Source organism: Mya arenaria, chromosome 11 (genome assembly GCF_026914265.1).
Source record: "Mya arenaria isolate MELC-2E11 chromosome 11, ASM2691426v1".
NCBI classification, from domain to species: domain Eukaryota; kingdom Metazoa; phylum Mollusca; class Bivalvia; order Myida; family Myidae; genus Mya; species Mya arenaria.
In genome coordinates this window covers 67,903,855-67,919,248 of record NC_069132.1, presented here as the reverse complement: position 1 = coordinate 67,919,248, position 15,394 = coordinate 67,903,855, and the positions used below count along the sequence as shown (strand labels likewise).

General features: G+C 34.2%; 1 protein-coding gene across 1 annotated transcript; it reads left to right on the top strand.

Annotated features, from left to right (window-relative positions):
• The first annotated feature begins 295 nt into the window (after positions 1–295).
• Positions 296–14,625, top strand: LOC128209526 (G patch domain-containing protein 2-like). The gene is made up of 7 exons (XM_052913579.1): positions 296–412; positions 4,204–4,951; positions 5,257–5,336; positions 6,279–6,493; positions 6,846–6,890; positions 8,174–8,333; positions 8,836–14,625. Exons 2-7 carry the CDS (start codon positions 4,224–4,226, stop codon positions 9,405–9,407), a joined length of 1,800 nt encoding a protein of 599 aa, XP_052769539.1. The 5' UTR covers positions 296–412; positions 4,204–4,223; the 3' UTR covers positions 9,408–14,625.
• The last annotated feature ends 769 nt before the right edge of the window (positions 14,626–15,394 follow it).

Here is a 15,394-nt window from a genome sequence, read left to right as displayed (position 1 = left end):
AGCTTTAGTGACAAAATGTTTACACGCACTGTCCCGTCGTGTGAAAAGCTAGTATTGGTCGCGGTGTATGGTGCATACAGATACCGAACTGCACAGAATCAGTGTTGATAGAAAAGAAACGGGGTTAAACTTTCTTTTGTTTCAACCCTTTATAAATGTCTCATGCAGTTATCAAACAAAACTAAATAGTATGGCCTAAACATTTCGAAAGCCCTTCTTGCACAAGTTTAGAAAACCGGAAACGTTTCCTGCTGCTTGACCTTGCCCGGTTTAATCGATTAAGAATTGGTCACACTTTTGATCAAATGCACCAAAATGGCGAAGAAACCAAAATATTGACAATTTCAGCGATAGTTTTTGTCATAATACAAAGTTAAAAGCAGCGTTTTTGTTCTTTTACGCTATGCAAAGGGTGAGACGCATTGTTTATAAATGAAATTCTTCAATCAGTTGTCATTGGTCCGTTTATTTATGACGAAAATTAGAAATATTTTCTTTTCCCTGACATTTCGACTTGGAAATATGATAATTTCTTAATATTCAGGAAGATGTCATTTTTATCAATGATTTAAACGAAGATTTATGTTGAGTTATATTTTTCATCCCAACATAAAAGTACTTACCTTGTGAAGTTTGTACGGTATAAAACATTCAAATTCCACACATAAATATAGCTGTACAGTGTGTGGGGGTAAGAACCAGCTGCCTGGTTAGTGCAGTTGGTAGTCCAAATAATTGTACGTTGACGGATTTTTTTTAGATTTTTGATATGGCAAATCCTTCACGTAGTATCAAAAGTGGGTAGTTGTTCCGATCAGGATTCCGGGTTAAGCATATAGCGTCTATAAAATATCATAAAAACAAGAAATGTTACCAGATAATGTTATTTTATATTAGTTCCGTACACAAAAAAATAAATATCCAACTTATAATTATGAGTTTGACGGCTTTTTTTCATTTCATTCTGTCAAAACATAACGATATATACATGAAGGGCACCTGCAAGGCTTTAGGGCACAGTTTTAAATCGCTCGGAACATTTCGGCCATGGCCGAGTTGTTACTATTGTATAAACGAGGTCTATCTCGAAGCTTTGTCGGAGGAGGCCGAGCTTTTACGATTGTATCGAGTTGTTCCCCTTTGCATAATTGTTGTCTGTGTCAGTCAACTTTCGTTTTATTGGAAAGGTAAACAACTTGTTTTAATGCACTTAATGCTTGTTTAGTGCAAAATAACATTTCACTTACATGGTAAAATATGAATATAACTCTTTATGATCAATTTCAACCATAAAATACTTCACTTAACCCTTTACCGCATGTATACGAGATAGGCCGACATAGCTCATTACCAGATGTATACGCATTTGGCCGACCGTATCCATTACTGGATGTAAACGCATGGCCCGCATATTTCAATAGGGTCATTTCAATATTTCAATTTTGCATCTTTCTTTTTGTAAACAATATCCCGGATGTTTATAAAATTAAAGTTTAACCTTTTGTGTATTGATTTTCCCTTGGAAATATCGTCTGCTAAATTGAGAAGGTGTTTATACTCCCAATCGCAGGTGTGATATCCCATTGTGACGTAATAAGACCACGAGCTAAGTACTGTATGGAATTTCCCCCAAATTCATTGATGCGTAAATCATTAAATATATTACGTCAGTTCAGTTTACCATTAAAATCAATTGAGATTATATTTACTTAAAGGTAATATTTTGTTTACAAACAAAAGAAACAATTAGTAAATGAGAAAATGATGGGTAAATTTTCTGTGAAGCTTATATAATGTCCATCATAGTTTTGGCTGTAAAATAGGTCATGTGCAAGCGTTTTGTTTGATCTAGATCTTTTTATTCATACCGGAAAATCATTTATCGGCTTTCTTTTTTTGTAAACAATTTTATGAGGGGGTAATAAAGTTAAACAACAACCTTGGACTGGATCTCTCAGCTGGATGACACCGGATATTCCTGACATATTTCTGTGTATTAATACACAAGAACATAAATTGTCGGCTTTTTAATCCAGATGGGTCTTTTTTATGATAGGGGTAATAAAAATTAGATCAATCCCAGCATTTTATTACCCTTTGATTTAATGCAATTATGACATTTCAAAGAAATGTTACAAATCCATCTTGAAAATACATTCACAGCTGAAATAAAATAATTTAATATTTCATCATTGACACCATTTATTAGATAATTTAATTATCTATAAAAAATGAATTCACATAAAAAAGATTTGGACACAATTATTTGGAGTAACATTGATTTTAAGGTCATACTGCTGTATTCATTTTCTCATTTTCAAATATCCAGAAAAGTACCTATGCAGATAAGGACTGCTTATCAGTAAGATGGCTATTGACTGGGAGGTGTAATCTGGCCACTTGTCTATGTGCTAAAGGGTTAAAACAATTTCAATATTTTTAAAACACCCCCGCTTTTTGCACATTCCCGTTTAGACGTTAGGGATTGGAAGAATCCCGTATAACACGTCTATTATTTTAGACTAGTGCAGTTGGTTAGAGTGCTGAGCAAGTGTTTCAGGAGTCATGGGTTTCAGGCCATAGCATAACAGACATGCAATTCCCCATCTTTCTGTTATTGTTTTGTTCAATTATTAGAAAGGAAACATTTTAATAATGGAGTGTAAATTTACACATTGTTGAATATGCAAATTTACACATAATAATGTGTTAATAAGCTGCCTATATTTTCGACCTGATATAGTTGTACTATCACTTATTCAATGGTATCTGGCTTGTTTAGACTTCCAGGGTTTCCCCTGGGTTCCAAAAAGTTGTCACCACTTTTAGCCGGGAGTTAGGCACCCTTACAGTCTAGGGCAGCGCCCTTATCAATGTTCAGAGGCTCCTGGGGTTTAAGCATTTTAATAGCCTTAGATTGCATTAAAACATACCTATACATGCTAATATAAGACAAACAAAAAGTCAAAATGCCATTTAAATTTTATTATAAGAATAACACATTTAGTTAGCACATTGTCATGCAATAACAAAAAAAATATTGTGGAAGAGGCACATGTTATTAGCACTTCTAGTTTATTTCTTTCTAATGCCTGCAAAGAATAGTGTCATAGAATTAAACAATACAATAATGAAATTATGAGATAAACTTAAAATAAATGGTAACTCAAACAAATATACTTTGTCAAACCATGGGTTCTATCATACCCCTAATAAAAAAATTTGTCTACTCCAGCGGGCAGCCAACTTCTCTAAGGCCTTATCAAACAGGAAGTCATCTACCTTTCTAGTTTCTAGGGAAATCCTCATCAACTTATCTAACCTACCAACTCACAACCATTCTCGTACACCCAAATGATGATGCTATGCGTACCAGTTAGATTTATCATTATTAAACCTCTGATGAATGAGAATGATTGACAACCTATTCATAGAGCATGTCCCATTTTGTTTTACCATCATAACTTATTTATTTGTAGAAATACCTAAATGACTTCTCTTAACCTTTTGAATCTTTGCAATAACAATTTGCAACAAAACCGAAAGCAAATCTAAATATAGCGCGCACAATGTCAAATACCTATTTTTAATGAAGAAGCTAATGACACAACAAACAAGCTGTTGAGCTAAATATAAAAATTGTTCTGCTACTATGAACCATAATTATAAAGGATTTCATTGTCAATCCTTGAAAGCAATAAAATTCCGAAAGAACCAGACCGTGACTGCATGCCCCAATTATCGGATTTTTTGTCACACAAGCGTATGTGCTTGATTAATTGCAATGACTAAATCGATTGTTATGCAGGTGGCATGGTCGTTTCTTACATCATTTTAAGAAAATATTTTGAAAATAATTGTTGTAACGATAAATTCGCCAAATTTGAAAATCACCACTTTTGCGAATTAGTCACAAATGGCGAACGCCAGCGGGAAGTCTGCATTCCTAGTTTTATAAGTAGAAGGATCTTTGAGCCTTAAAGATTCAACACCCTTTAGTCCTGTTTTCCAAATATATAATAATTGATGTCTCATAAATTAACAATAACTAAAAGAAAAACAATAATTTCTGACAATTAGAAAGAAAAAAAGAGAGTTCTGTATCATGTAAATGTCGTAAAATGAAATGTAATGTTACTATACACTAATTGCTATAGCGATCCCATCAGCTGTTAACATTTTTTCATATTTCTTCTGTTTTAGAAAGCCCCAAAACTGTTCATATGGAGAATAACATAGTGTCAGACTTTGAGCGGCTGCGAGTTTTCTCCAGCTCTATTGGTAAGATGGACGACCTTGTGCATGATCTCAGCATGGCTCTGGAAGATGCAGCCTCACACAAGCGTTCCAAGAGTGACGGGGGACATGGAGCATCTTCATCAAGTACACGTCGCCATCCAAGAAAACGTCGCGGTCGTAGGAAACGTCACCAGCCGGATAATGGGAATTTCAGCGAAACATCACAAAGCAGTATCGATGAAGCTTTGAAAGACTACATGGAGAATTGTGCACAGAGTGACTCTGATGATCTCACTATAGCACATCATATAGTGAGATTAACAATGCCACTTAGTATTAACTATGTACCAACACAAGTTGAGTCAGATTCAGTAAACGAGTCTCTGTTTTCTCCAATTCGGCCACAAAGAAGACGAAAAAAGTACAAGACAATGGCAATTGATCCTGACCCATCTTCCTCTCAACATGACTCGCCCATACAAGGCAAACCTAAGTTCAGTAGACCACGTAGCAAAACAATGGAGCTGCCACGATGTAGTATGGGTACAAGTCCAATGGATGGTGGAGGATTTCCCCAGATAAACAAAGAAGGGGTGACGGAAGATACAGTACCAGGGAAAAGGAAGAGAAATTCCAGGAAGACTGACTTTCAGGCAGACGATTGCTTTAATAAAGATGATGACTCTGTTCAAGATTCAACCATGAATTCTCAGTAAGTTTGTTCATGTATATTGAAAATTACTTCAGCAATAATAACATGTAAATGTATGTACATGTATGTGGGTGAAGGGTTTAAATGTTTAGTTATGTTTGGTTACAGTATATAAAAATAGCAGCTAAGTTTAAAAAAATCAAATCAAATGCTTTTAAATTTAATTATCTATTCTGTTTCATGGAGTTGTGAATAAGACATTTTTTTGGGAATGTCTTTATAAACAAAAGAAGTTATGTTGGTTTGTAGTTAACAGTTGTTTTTATCTGGATTTTTTATATTTATAATATTTTTCTTAACCACAGAGAGAGCAGTAGTTCAACTATAAGTAGCAGCTGCAGCAGTGATTCGGTGTCTGGGGATGAGTACTGTGTAACTGCAGAAGGTATGATTAGGTGTAAACGAAATTGTTATGTTTCTAGTTTCCTGATGGACCCTTATTTATTTAACCAAACCCTTATTATTCTGTTATTGCTCATTAACAGTTATTTCTGACTTTTTTACTTTTTTTGTAAATATATATATGAAGTGTCTCATATCGTGTCTCCTGACAAACGTTATTTGTTTAACTCTATTTTCTTTATAGACCACTAAATGACAGGTTTTTAAAGAGCGCTATCATAAAAATTGACTTAGACAAAATAGTAACAGTTTAAAGTGTGGAAATGACATTCAGAGACATCTTAATCTTAAAAATGAAACCCTTACTGACTGACAGTATGTTTTTAGGCAACTAACAATTTTATTTTTTTGCCATAATTTAAAGTAAAGGTATTCAATATAGACACATATGTCATCAAAACATGAAAATAGGTTGATAATATCATTATCCATGGCTTAAAATCGTCAAATGACTATCTGTTTGTATCTTAGGGGACTTGATTGCACAGATTGATTTTAATTTAAATATTTATTTGTATTAAATAAAAGTTATTAATAGAACAGGCCCAACTTTCTTTAACAATCTAAAGTCCCTTAAAACAGGATCAAGCCCAGCAAAGTATTTTTTAAGATGTCTCATATTCTCATTTTTATAAAAGAGTTTTGAAACTGTTAAAGGAAACTATTTTAAAGATAATCACAAAAGTTTTGATTGTAAAATCAAGTTCATCTGTAGGCCAGTTTTTTGGCTGAATGATGTGTTTTGCTGTAAATTTTTTTAGAAAAATGGACCAAAATTTAAACAATGGCAAAGGGTAAAAGGTATCATCGACTCATTGTTTGCCCATTTTTTGAACATCAGAAGCTGTTCGATCCATCTATGTTACGTCTTGATGAAAACATTAAAGTTATTAAAATCAATTAAAAATACCATTTTTACTCTCAGCTGATGATGAACAGAGCGACTTCTTCCATGAGAGTGGGCCAGCGAGTGGAATCCCTGGCGTTATACCATGGTGGGAAAACGACGGTGTGAACAGCGGTGACGAGACGATGGTGTCGGACAAACACTTCCAGCAGATCCTAACTGGCAGTTTTCAACACCTTTCTAGGTCCTCGCAAGTCGGCTTCAAAGCTCGCATGACACGGATCATGAGACATGTATGTACATGTAAATTGGCTCGTCTCATTTCGTAGAAAAATTGTTGAGCAGGGGCGTACCTAGGCATACTCCAAATACTTTCAGGCGTACAAATAAATTTTGGTTTCGCCAAAATGGCAAGAGATTAAATCTCGAAATCAGCAATACAGGTCAAAAGCTATGGGGTAGTAAACACATGTATTGTTTTAATAGTTGAAGTTTGTTGAAATTTTACACAACGTAACTGAACTCTTTAAAAAATATCACACCTCCCTCAGAAAAGAGAAATAAAATACAATGTACATTCATGAGGTCAGATATTATTTCACATATGACATTCTGTATTACATGTACATGTATTTGTTATTTCAGTGTGGAAGGGAAATACGATTCGGTAGAAGAAAGCTAAGAGGAAAGGTATGTCCTGATATAAGTTTATTTAATGACTTTACAATTTACTTAAAAATACTTAAAAGCAGTATGACAAAGTTTTCAGGTTATAAAAACTAGACCATATGCACAGGTCAGAGGATTATCTAGTTTACCAATTGTCTCTGAAATCCAAGTAAACACTGAAAAGTTGCTTCCCACATCACTAAATGTTTATAAAATCTTATTTTCTGAAGTCAATCAGAAAATTGGAACTCCTTAGTTATTTTCAATGAAAACAATCTCGAGTGTATGCTGGAACATCAGCAGAAGTTGTTGATAAAATTTTAATTAATATTATTAATTAATTGTGCAGAAGTTGAAATTAACACAAGCCCACAAGCCCTGCAATGGTAAAATATCTTCCGGGCTTGTTAAAATTCTGAATATTATAGAGCTCGGTAGCTGATCTTGTTAAAAAAATTGATGCCAAGTAATAGTATAAGGATTTGGGCTTGTTCATTTAAAAGTCTAATTTTGATGACTGATTGTAGTGTTTTAACATGTAATGTTTTTTCCTTAGACCAAATTGATTGCAAGTGTATTATTGTATAAATAATAAGACTCCAATGGGTAAAGTGCTTTGTTAAGATCACTACACAATCTACTTGCAGCACAATTAATTTTTTGAATGAAATCTGACTGTAGGAGTTTGTTTTTGATGGAAAAAGGCCGAGGAGTTCCGATTGGTCATTCAGACACTATTTACTCCAATGTATTGTTCTAGATATTGGTCTACACGGTTCATAGATTATCTATTAGCAACACAGGTGGAACAGTGTGCAGGGAAAATTTGTTTTCCTGTTCACTTTAAAAGGATTATCTCTACTGCTATCATTTACTAAAATACCCCATACAATATGGATTCTAGGTCCATGTTCTAAATACCTAGCCACAATGTGCAGCAAGTGGAACAGTATTCCAGGAAAAATTGCTACAGTGATCACCAACATTTCATACCTCTGCTAGTAATAGGAACTCTATTTGTGTTCTAGATACCTGGTTATAAGTTCAGCAAATTATCCATTATTGAAACAAAATTTAAGGAAAAGTGGCATCCCAGATCACCTCAGCTATCAATAGGAACTATATTTCTATGTTCTCATGTTCTAGATACATGTTCAGCGGTTAATACAAGAAACACCCAACTGAAACAATATTAAGGGAAAATTTACTTTCCAGTTAACCTCTGCTGTCAATCGGAACTTTATTTATATCATCTAATAGTAAATTTGCTTCCCAGTTTACCAAAATTTAATTCTATGTTTCAGATACCTGGCTACACGGTCCAGCATTTTATCCAAGAGCGACACAAGTGGAACAGTATTCAAGGGAAACTTGCTTCCCGATTCACCAGCCCTACAGGGGTTCCAACATCTAACACACTTACTGACAGCAAACGCCAAAGAAAAACACCACCACCAATATTTGGTAGGATAATAATAATTAACACTTTATATCGATACATTTTCTTTCTTTTTAAAAAATTATTTTATTGAATTTATTTCGAGAGAATGCATAAGAGACCTAAAATTAGTGGTAATGTGTTGGGGCTGCAGCAAAAACCCTTGACAATGTAAATTTTGTGTATGGATAGGAATAAGTAAGTTAACGGCATGCAGTTTGTGAATCTGGTATTATCTATCCTCACAGAAATTACACATTCAACAACATGTGTGACTTCCTTTAAAGTAGGCTGTATAACATTGGTATTAGGCTCAAAACAAGTAACATGACGCCAATCCAACCTTATATAAATACTCATAACTATTACACTTATGGATTTATTAACTAGTCACATGATAACCCTGGACAGACAAATATTTGGTATCATTATAGTCTTCTGCTAAACAAAGTAGTTAATTACTGAGGGCAGTCTTAATCCCAATTAGTGTCATTTCACTTGTCTAGTATCAATCTTATATCTTTTCAGGATTAGTAGGTGGGGATTCCGAGCCAATTCCAGACACCAATATTGGGAACCGTATGTTACAGCAGATGGGCTGGAACCCCGGGCAGGGCCTTGGTATAGACGGGACGGGTATCAGGACCCCCGTTTTGGCCAGTACCAGGCCCCACAGGCAGGGGCTGGGGTGTGACAACTCGACCCAGGGACATGGGAGTGGGGGTGGTGGATTAACCAGCGGGGGCGGGACTTTATCTTCAGGGGGAGGGGCATTCAGTTTGACTGGAGTGATTGGCAGTTCAAATTCAGTAAATGTTGGCCCGATGACAACCGGTAGTGTGAGGGAGGGGCTTAGAAGTAGTGGGAGTGTCGGAGCTGTCACTCATACAGGAACGTCAGGTCTAAGTAGGTCAGGGACATGTGGAAATGTCAGTATTAACCAGTCAAATGCCAGGACAGTGGCAAACTTGCATGTTACTGGGACAAGACTTTTAACGTCGGGGGCTGGTTTCCCGGTCAAAATGCAATCTAGGAATCAGGAACAGACCAGGGTTTCTGGCTCTCAGACTCTTGGATCTCCGCCCAGTAAATTGTTCTGATAAATACATGTACATTGTGCTACATAGGGCACACAGGAATTTGTTTCATCTCTTGCCCAATCAAATTTTATTTACAAACATGATTATAATTAGTTAAAATACATTTACCTACTAATATTTGATCTCAAAAAAATATTATACACAATTTTAATAAAATCATTTGTCATCATTAGCAGCCAAGTGGATAATTTATCCAGGTTTAGCTAGTTTGAGCATTAAACAATTTGATAGGTTGACATTAATATTTGGATAAATATTGACCAATCAATAAACAAAACCAAAGAATAGATAAGTCTTATACTTTTGGCTATGGAATTTCTGTATTTGAATGCTGTAAAATTTAGAAATTGTAAAAATAGATATTCTTGTAAACTGAACGTTACCCTTAGAACAGGTAGGACATGATAGTTTGTGTCTTAAGCCTCACAGGTTTAATTATCATATTTCATTTAGCAAAATTTTACTTTTTTAAACTTGTAGGCAAACTTTTATCTTGTTTATCTTTATAATAAATTTTCTTAAGAACTTTTTATCAATTTTTTTTAAATATGGTAAAGATACAATACGAATACAGAATACACAATTTATAACATAACAAAAATTGTGAGCTTAGCTATTGTTTGAGAATGTTTGTCCTTAAATAACACTCCTGATATATTATTCCTGTGTGTTTAGGGCTATATTGAATGACCATGGCAAATTAAATTTTGTAGAGGGCTGGAAAATAACAAAAACTTTCAACTTTTAACCGATTGCAAAATTATGTAACTTTCTGAGATATTACAATTGATAATTGCTTACCAGTATATGCACAAATAATTTTAATATTATCATGAAATGACGTTATTTTAGATCTATTTTTCTATTCATAAAGTATATTAACGTTTGATATGCCGCCATAAATTACCTATCAAATTTATAATTTGCAGCAGTCAATTGTATAAAACATTGGTAAATTGTCCGATGGTAAGCGTTTTTTAGTTTGCTGTTTAACTGATTTGATCGGATAATAGTGCTTCTTGGATAAAAAATTTATCATTTGGCCTTAAATAAAAAACATTTGGTTCAGGTTACCCGACCCTACCTTGGAAATAGGTCCACCGCTTTTTATTGTTTGTTGGTAAAAAAATTGAAGAAAAAATTCAAAAAATATATTTTAAATGTTTTGACAAGTAGTTTAAAACCTGTAAAGCTTTATACAGAAGATAATTTTAAGGCCATTCCCAATTGGTGAGTATAACCTTTTAACATAAAGTCTAATAAAAAAAAAACTAAAAAAGCCTACCTACTCTGTATTTAAAAAGAACGTAACCCTAACTAAACATTTTTTTTGGCCTTGGCTAACTTTGACCAAACCAAAGAAGTTATCAGTTTGCTTCAATTGACTGTTGGTACAAATTCCATGTTATGCCTGTTAGGAGGACAGAATTCAAAACAGATTTGATATGTGAGGCTTGTACATTTATTATACTGTGTATGCTATCATGTGTATTTTTTATTCTCTGATTTTATGACCGACGTTTGCTAAATGTTGTATGATAAGCCCCGTGTGACTAAGATGTTAATATTAAACCACTACAAAACCCCCCTGTTATCCTCCCGATGTTACTATGTAATGTTTGGATGTTTAGATGCTGTATATATTTTTTGAGAAAGGGAAAACATTATAAACTATGCTATTATGTATGAGAAAAACTCACAAACTATGTTAATATTTTTTTGTGGAAAGTTCACAAACTGTTTATGATGTTTGAGAAAATTTCAGAAACTATGTTAATGAATGTTTGTAGAAAAACTCAAAAACTGTTAATGATGTATGAGGAAAGGTTATCATTTTTGTTAATGATATTTGAAGAACACTCACAAACTATGTTAGTTAGGTATGAAGAAAACTCGCAAACTATGTTAATGATGTATGAAGAAAACTCACAAACTGTGTTAATGATGCATGTGTACAACTCACAAACTATGTAAATGATGTATGAAGAAAACTCACAAACTATGTTAATGATATATTAAAAAAATTCACAAACTATGTTAATGATGTATGTGTACAATTCACAAACTATGTTAATGATGCAAGTGTACAATTCACAAACTATGTTAATGATGCATGTGTATAACTTGCAAACTATGTTAAGTATGTACACATATAAGTAGTTAGTTCCATTACTCTTTTTAAATATTTGTTGATACAATGATAAAATGGATGTGCAATTTTTCCATTTCTGATACTTGGTATGAATTTTTCTATCATAATCAAACTAAAGAGCCCATTGCTAATTCATATGCATGTCTAAAAAGCTATTCTTGATGAAAAGCAGAGGCATTAACCACACGAATCTATATGAAATAAAATTCCCAGCATGTTGTACATTTTGTTTGAGTTGCTATAATGTATTTCTTTAGTTCTTTACATCAATCAACTTGACATTGTCATCAAATTTGTATATTCATCAAATTGATTGAGCAAGCCTGAAATCAAATCTTACATAACTACTAGGCTAAAGAAATAGTGACAGGCCTGGCTATGGAATATTCAGACTTTGACCAGGCCCTGCAAACAATTTACAAGTACAGTGCTTGTGGGCTTGTGCTCATTTCTACCATTGAAGTGATAAGATTTGTGGACACTATTTATTGCATTATGACTACCAATTTACTTCTTTGAAGTAGGGAACTCGAATTAATTTAAGGGGGATTTCATAAATTTTTCGAAAAGAGATATACTCGTTCAGTGCAAAGTATACTTCGAAATGTGTTTGGTATTTTGGGGGTGGGATTTTAAAACAACTTCATGAGTTTAAAGAAAAAAAGTCAAGGTTTTGTTACCGCCTGTTGTTGTGTCATTTTGCAAAACTTTTATCATGGCCATTACCAAATAAAACATTAAGCTGATGTTTGATTTGAATGAGAGAACAGGCTAAATTTCAAAACAGTGAAAATATCAAATTCATATTTTCACTGTTTGAAAAAGTGAAATATCATTTAAAATTTCAGTGATAAATCTCTATTAACCACAGGAAGGCATATGAAAAAGTTCTGTAACGTAATAACTGCATTAGATAACTTTGTCAAGGTTTTGTCATAGCCTTGATACCTGGGCTCATAACTCACAAACTGTTCAAGATATTCAAATGAAACTTGGCACACTTGTTGCCTTAGACAATACACACATGTAAAACAAGAACAAAAGCTGTGGTTTTACTAATAAATGAATTGTACTTTTTGTGCGTTAAAATAAAAGACAAGCGTTTATGTTTGGTCTGGGGAGCTCTTGTTGTGTTAAATGTTTGTTTTAGACTAGTCAATCAAGTGCTGGCAGGAATGGGGTTGTTTGGGGAATAGAAAGGGGGGGTGGGGGGAGAGGAGAGATAATGGTGGTTCTGGCTGGCTGGATGACCATTCGTGTATAAATTTAAGTATTGTAGTAGTCTAGAATAGAATTATATATATATATATATTTGTGCAATCTTGCATTTACTGGATGCTTTAAATACTTTCAGTGGAGAAGGTGGTGTCTAAATTAAAGTTACAATCTTTTTTCATATTTTAGCAGTGTGACAATTAGAAGTGTGCTAAATGACCAATTGTATAAAACAATATGTTTCTATGACAATTATATTTTTTTTAAGTATTTAGGTATAAGATAAATCTGGCAGCTGTTTACCACCTATTTTTCCCAGATTGTTTTTCATTTGTGTTCCATTGATATTCGGGAAGTGCAAAGTGTAGATTCTTTATGAGACATGCATTATAGTTTTGTACAGATTATTAAGTTACTGTTAAGTACATTCATTTTTTCCTTCATTTTGACACATTGTAAAATATCCATGTCATAAATTCACTCATCTCTGTACATATTAAGCGACATCTACACCGGAGATAGAACTTAGAACTTTGTGTGTGTCTGACTGTGTGTACTAAACTTGAGGCCATCTTTAAAAGTGTTTGCGGTGCCCAACCAACTGGTTTAATTGTACAGCCTCCAAAAAATAAATTGCCATCTGCGGTGTCAACAAATTTTCAGTCTATTATCAAAGGGGGATACTATTGGAATTTTTTTAAAAACTTTTGGTACTAAGAAAAAAAATCCCTACCTACGGTACCTACTCACTCGCAAACATTTATTAATTATGGCCTAAAAAGTATGTTTTTATATTCTTGAGGGGACTACCCAGTGCTTATTTCGATGGTAATTCCTAATAAAAAGATATTTAATAGAAGATGATAACACTGAAAACTAAAATCGTCAATTTGAACACAGGCCTTTCCAGTTTTATGACATGTTCATGACAATGCTGTGTTGAACTGTAAATTTCACAGAAATAAAATCTTCACACCAATATGCCAGACAAAAACACCTCGACATTATCCTTCAGAAAGCTTCCCGGAGATTGCTGAGTTGTTACTATTGACAAATATGCAAGAACTATAGCACGTTGATGTGACCTATTTGATGTTTTTCTCGCAATGTATGATTTGAATAGAAAGAGGGAAAGGATGTCCTTCAAAATCTCTAATATACTAAAGGAATGATAAAACTGCATGCAAAAATACCAGTTCTTAAACAACTCAATTCTATAAAGTGTAACATACTTGAAGAAGTACCTCTCTTTATCACAGTAACATTTATGTGTCAAATGATAGAGGTAAACAATATGTAAACAAGGTAACACATTTTGTGAGATTTTTGTCTTCGACTTCCTTGAAGATGTGAAGCTTTTTTTCCTTTCCGTGAAATGTACCATTCAATAACGATGATCTCAATAATGACGTCATCTTTGTTTATATTTTCATTGGTTCATTTCTTTGATTTTTGTTAAAGTATTATGCACCTATCAATGTGGTGGCACTAAGGTGGTGGGGGAGGCTGCGGCAGGCATGTGAGGGACAATGGGTGATTTCCCGGCGATCGGGATTTTGACAAACCTGGTGAGACCGCCAACCGGCAAATAGACGAAGCCCAATTTTTTTTCCACATTTTTATTGCATGCAACCCAATCCCAGGGATTTGGACAAAAAATATCTGCTGTATGGGTAGGATTTGGATAACCAAATGAGTCGTTTGTCTTAATCCCTCGTGTGTGCCCGTAGCCACCGGTTGAGCAACACATAGGCAGGTGCATTATTTTAAAAAACTGATAAATTATTTTGGAAGCATTGAATGTCCATGATGTACAATGAAGAAATAAATTGAAAGCTGTATTTTGAAAAACGTCTTTTTGTTTAAGCTCTACTGACCAAAGGAGCTGTATGCATTGTCCTTGGGCTTGTCCGTAAACAACTGCTTGTGAACGTGATACAGTCTTCAGTTTTGATTGAACAGTATTATATACAGGAGAGCTTGGTTCTAGTATTATATACAGGAGAGCTTGGTTCCTTTCTTTAACCAGCCAGCTCTGCTAATGTAGACCATCATAAGTAAACTAAGGGAGACAACTCGTACAGTTGTGAATTATTAAGGTGTTACTCTCCCTTCGTTACAAATACTGTTCGTTGATTGCTTCTCTTTGAATGTGGGTTCAGTATATTCACTATATTTTCAATCACTAGTATGTTAATGCTTTGGTTTGGATAAAACAAAATTTAAAAAAGTCACGGTTAGAGCACAGGCCCTCATGGGCCTCTTGTTTTTCGTCACGATGACGTGGGTTATTTTGTATCTGGACATAACATTACATCACAGCTATCCCCTACTCTCGGAAAATCTTAAGCGTAACAACAGTGTGTGTATACCACGTGATAAATTACGTCATATATGCTACGTCGGAAGGCAAAAAATTGCTTAAAATGAAAGTTTAAATCAAAGAAAACTTCATTTACCACACCATTTTAAATGAAACAAAGGCCAGTCTATGCCGCTTAAAGAGCCCCGCGTTTTAATTCCGAAATTTGATGAGGTCATTAGTTTCATCAAACACTTCGACAAACCTGTTTCCAAAATAATATTTTGCAGTGCTCCGTCAGACGGCCGTATTGTGAAA